The following is a 5891-nucleotide window of genomic DNA, read 5'->3' on the forward strand; positions in this document are numbered from 1 at the left end:
AAAGATACTTCATGCAGCTTTTATAGGAAAAGAAAGTACTTAGGGTAGAGAGAAGTTCGGATCTCACCCAGTTTCATCCGTGTTGCTTTTGAAGTGCTTGGTGGTAAGTTTGACTTTGGTTGTCTGCAGCCTAGTGACGGGCCATATTACTATGGCCGGTCTTTCCTCTGCCAGATTTGAGGGCTGCCCTGGATCGAGCGGAAGGGCTGCTGCCCTCCCGCGATCAAGCAGGGGTCCCCTCCTTGCTCGTCACCCCTACAGGGTGACTTTCGACCCTTTCCAGGGTCCCCCAGTGGAGCGAAACCGAACACGGAAGACAGATCTTGCCTTCCAGCGGCCTCAGCAGCCGGAATGGCAAACCTAAAAAAATTAATTATTATGAATATGTTTGATTTATTGAATAACCCAGGTAATATAGATAATGGTTTTGATTTATCAAAGGGGATATTGTATTATTAAGTAGATGGTTTAATATGGTGGGAAATAGATAACTTTTAGGAAATAGAACAAGATTATATTTAAATAGATAAAATGTGTATTTTGGATATTAGATGCTGTTATGAATTGAGATAAAGAAAATCTTGGTTACCTAAAGCCTGAAAATTATAAATATCAAAGGTTAAATTGGAATATTGATGGAAAATTAAAAATTGGGAAAAAATTAATAACAGGATATGGATTGATTATGAAGAATGAATGTAAAAAATAATTAAGATATGTTTTTATTGAGTTGATATAATAAGAACTATATTAGCTTAAATACGAGACAGTAAATGTTAAGGGAAAAAGAGAGGAAATATTTGAGGTTGTAACTTGAGATTTGTACTAAATATTTTGTTATCGAACTATTGATTCACCCAGTCACCACATTACTTTTTAAATACTTAAATGTAAAATTGGAAAATTAATAAAATATTATAAAAAGAAAAAAAATGTTGGTCAATATAACTTGACAAGGAAATTGGAACAAACAATTGCAAGGTGGTAATGTTGCAAATGGCAAAATATTAAATCAAAGAGTAGAACATTTTTACAGAATATTTACTGAAGACAAATAATGGAAATATTTCAAGACACGTAAATGCTGGTAGAGATATATAGACAGTTTGTGGCTTGCTGTGAGAAATGAATGCTTATCAGAAAAAGCTAAAATGCTGTCTGATAAGAGTGTAGCTCCACTTCAGGTATTTCAGAAGAAGCATAAAACTAAAATGAACGCAGTGGGATTGGATATTGAATTGATGTTGAATGATGCAGACTGAATGATTGAGCAATCCCAAAGACTTCTGAAGTGATTTGGTCATAAAGAGATTGCATGAGGATTGAATCACCAAAATACATGAAGAAAGGAGGAAGGGAAGACTGAGAAAATCATTTGTGGATGAGTTGATCAGATCCTTAAAAAGAGAGAACTGAGAGTGGCAATGTACAAATGGATATTTGGACATAGTGGAAACAAGAGTAGTTTGCAGGGATAGAAATGTAGTGTTTTGCCAAGTGCCAGGGCAATGATCAGGTACCCAGGCAATTGGTTCTTTTGGATCTAGAAACAAAAAGCATAAGAAGTTTTCAAGCTTTATTATTTAACTGTAGCAGGCATATTAAACAGAAACACAAGAAAGCATAAAATACCAAACAAGATTTTCTCACTGGGAGCTCCTTTTAAAGCAGCAGAGAGACCCCAATTGGCCCTGGGTACACAGCACTGAGCATTCAAGCCTATGAAGGGTCTCAAGCTTCATGGACAGTTTCAGGGCAAGACCTGGCTTGAAAATAGCAACTGTAAGAGGGATCTTGGAGTCATAGTGGACGATCACTTGACTATGAGCCAGAAGTGTGTAGCAGCAGCCAAAAAAGTTAATACAATCCTGGATTGTATAAACAGGCATAGAATCAAAATCACGCAAAGTATTAGTACCACTTTATAAAATCCTAGTAAGACCACACCTGGAACACTACAACCAATTTTGGTCACCATATTACAAAAAGATGTTGAGAGTTTGGAAAAAATATAGAGAAAAGCAACTAAGATGATCAAAGGCATGGAGACTAAAACAAACAAAGAATGGCTGCAGGACTTGGGTTTGGCTAGTCTAAAGAAAAGAAGAAATAGTATTCCAGTATTTGAGAGGCTGCCACAAAGAAGAGGGGGTCACATTATTCTCCAAAGCACCAGAGGGCAGGACAAGAAAGAATAGAATAGAATAGAATAGAATAGAATAGAATAGAATAGAATAGAATAGAATAGAATAGAATAGAATAGAATAGAATAGAGCTGGAAGAGACTTTAGAGGTCTTCTAGTCCGGCTCCCTGCTCAAGCAGGAAAACCTATACCATCTCAGACAAGTGACTGTCTAGCCTCTTCTTAAAAATCTCCAGTGATGGAGCACCCATGATTTCTGGAGGCAAGCTGTTCCACTGGTTAATTGTCCTCACTGTCAGGAAGTTTCTCCTTAATTCCAGGTTGCTTCTCTCTTTGATCAGTTTCTAACCATTCTATTCTGTTCTAGGGTTTTTATTAAAACCTGGCACTAAGACTTCGTGGCCCTGCTTCCATAGTCACAAAGCTGCAAGGCAAGATCCTTGTAGAATTTTCTTAATGAAGGAAAAAACAAAATATTTCACCAGACTCCTCAAAATAGAATGGTCTTCCACATTGCCACTACATATATAGAGAAACAAAAGTAGCCTTCGACTTACAGCAGTTCATTTAGTGACCATTTGAAGTCACAACGGCACTAAAAAAGCAGACTTATGACTGTTTTTGACATTTATAACTCTTGCAGTATCCCCGTGGTCAGCTGCTTGGCAACTGATGCATATTTATGACAATTGCAGTGTCCTAGAGTCACATGATCACCATTTATAACTTTCTGACAAGCAGAGTCAATGGGGAAGCCACAACCGTGTTACTAACTTAACAATTGTGGCAAGAAAGATTGTAAAATGGGGCAAAACTCCATTTAAGTAGATGTAGTAATTTCTGTTGCTAAGCAAGAGAGCTGTTATTTACTTAATGTAAGTAAGTAACAACTGCTTGCTTAGCAGCAGAAATCTTGGGTTCAATTGTAGTTGTAAGTTGAGGATTATCTGTATATTAAATATAAGGAATAGGGTTGATGTCAAGTAGAGTTAGTCAAATGTCTCTCTGTGTTTATCATATTCCTTAGAGCTTTTATTATTTAATTTTGTTTGTGTGTTGGATATATATGTATGCACAGTTACATAGTTTGGGAGAGTTTCTAGATCTAAATCCTTTTCTTGTTGCCCAGATTGAGACAGTTATAACATTCAATTCTGGTTTTTTTAAAGAACTTGATTAAAATATTAAGCATGTATTGGTAAATTCCAAGTCTATCTATTGTGATCTACATGGAGTGTGTTTTATATTAATACAGAATTCAGCAGTCAGGTTCATCTACAGAAGCAGCTCAGTTAATCTAAATTATACCAATTACATAGCTGGTACTACATACCTTGGTAATTTTTTTATATGAGATACAAAGTTTCCATTATTACCTTGAAAGCTTGAGTAACTTGAGTCCATAAGTTGAAACAATGCCTTCTTTTATAGGAAATCCCCTACTCAGGGTCATCTGGGGAGTCCATCTACTGTTTCTGTGGGTGTACCTTTTGATCACTTGCAAGCAAGCTTTCTTTGTAGCTACCTCATGCCCAGAAAATATAATGTTTCCCAAAGCTTCATATCTCTAAACACAGCAGCTTTAAAAAGCTCTTAAAAGCACATTTTTTGAAAGATTTTTCATTGTGTGTTTTTCTGATGTCCCCTTGTTGCATATGTTTTTTTTGTTTGTGTTTGTAAATACACTGAGGAGCACAGGGTAGGCTGCAGATTGGTCATGCTGGGTCATGTGACCAGGGGGCACGTAAGATAAAGTAGTTGGTTGCCAGATTGCTTCTACCCTTGGATGGTATTGAGATTTTTTTTTCCTGTGTATCTCCTATCCAGATCTGGCCCATTTTCAAACTCAATATTTCTTTTGTCAGTTTGTTCTCCACCACCAAATTTGATTTTGGACAAATATCCTGCTGATAGGTAGAGAATCAAAATGGAATTACTGCCTTTACAATGGCTTGATCTAAATCTACAGAAAGGTTTTTCATTTGTATTTTATTTTGTATATTGTTGCTGAAATGTCAAAATGTTTAAAATTATTTATTATAATATGTTCCGTTTAGCACATTTTATGTAGTTTAATAATATGTTCCATTAAACCTTCTCTTTGAAGCTTCTTTTAAATTAAAAGCAGGATAAAAACAAATAAATAAATAAAACATCTAACACTGGGAATAAAAATATGTTTTAGCAGCCAGTTAATAATTAATTATGCTGGAAACATATAAAGTACAAATTATGAAATGTTATTTACAATGTAGTGAGGCCCTTGCATGTTTATTCAGAGGAAAATTTCCATGATTAATGGAATTTACAACCAGGTAAGGGTAGATGAAGTTAAAGCATTAAATGATGTAAATAAACCTTTATGATAGTCACCTACATATTTATTAAACGATATTTAAATATATTTATCTGGTTAATGAATTACATATTGCTCATGTATAGAACAATAGATATATTATGGCTATATCTGAAGGAGACCAAGTTCAGTTAATTGTAAATATTTCTTGATTATGCACGAAATGATCAAGAATATCTACACTGTGGTAAATTCTACTTTGTTTTGTTAACTAACTCTTCTCTGTTTTTTTGTTTTTGTTCCAAAGCTCAAGAATGCTCAGAGTGTCGTATGGTGCTATCGAATCCCACAGGAATTTTTACCTCTCCTTGCTTCCCCAATAATTATCCCAACAATCAAGCATGCAAATGGACCATCAGGGCTCCTTCTGGATACATCATTCAGATAACATTTGTTGATTTTGATATTGAAGAAGCTTCTGGTTGCACATATGATCATGTAACTTTGGACACTGGAGACAAAAGAGATTCCTATTGTGGTATGACTGCCAAAGGTTTATCATTTAACTCATCTAGGAATGAAATGATTATATCTTTTACAAGTGACTTTAGCATTCAAAAAAAAGGCTTCAATGCCACTTATAGCCGAAGTAAGTATACGCTTCTTGCTGTTTCCAATCTGTAGAATATACGTAAACTTCTGAGATTGTGATTTGATAATATCTATTCGATAGTAAAAGTAAAATATTATTATTTAGCTAGATTAGGTAAGATATCCACACCACTGACTTAAATTTATTGGAGTTCTCTTAAAGAAATTGTGTTACATAGCAGATAAAGAGATATGGATCTCCTCTGTGTCATGAAGTCAATAAGAGGCTCTCAAGTTTGCCATTCTATTTATTTCCCTGTACTTCAGGCCTTCTGCATCTGCGATGTGGAAAATAATATAGATCTAGGTTATAGGGTTACTGTATTGCAAGATAGGGCACCATATGAGCTGCAAAACTCTAGATGAGCATATGGCAGCAAGACAAATCAAATATCTAATTCTTAATTGCCCTCTAGTGGTTGTCTAAATCCTGTACAGCAAGTGCCCCCAACCTTTTGGGCACCAGGGACCGGTTCCATAGAGGGAGGTTTTTCCGCAGACTGGAGGAGGTGTGGTTTCGTGTGCTGCCTGCATTCCACGGATGGGGCTTTGCTTGTTTGTGCGGCCTAGTTTCTGGCATGCCGCAGCCCAGTGCTGGTTGAGTTTCAAGTTTCAAGTTTATTGCATTTATATCCCGCCCTTCTCCTAGTGGACTCAGGGCGGCTTACAGCCAATTAAAAACAGAACAATCGATACAAATCTACAAAATTTAAAATCAATTAAAAGATATATTCAATAGGCCTATTCTTATTTTAAAATTAATTAGAAACCAATTTAAAATGTCCCTAGGCCAGTCCTGC

General features: G+C 35.8%; 1 protein-coding gene across 1 annotated transcript in view; it reads left to right on the plus strand.

Moving 5' to 3' along the window:
- Nucleotides 1-1721: 1721 nt before the first annotated feature.
- Nucleotides 1722-5891, plus strand: part of ADGRG6 (adhesion G protein-coupled receptor G6) — a 71036-nt gene continuing 66866 nt past the window's right edge. The window contains exons 1-2 of the mRNA XM_015815310.1: nt 1722-1782; nt 4748-5089. Of these exons, the coding sequence (XP_015670796.1) occupies nt 1722-1782; nt 4748-5089 (403 nt within the window). The remainder of the gene's footprint in view (nt 1783-4747; nt 5090-5891) is intronic.

The sequence above is a fragment of the Protobothrops mucrosquamatus genome, unplaced genomic scaffold (assembly GCF_001527695.2).
Source record: "Protobothrops mucrosquamatus isolate PMUCROS unplaced genomic scaffold, P.Mucros_1.0 scaffold335, whole genome shotgun sequence".
NCBI classification, from domain to species: domain Eukaryota; kingdom Metazoa; phylum Chordata; class Lepidosauria; order Squamata; family Viperidae; genus Protobothrops; species Protobothrops mucrosquamatus.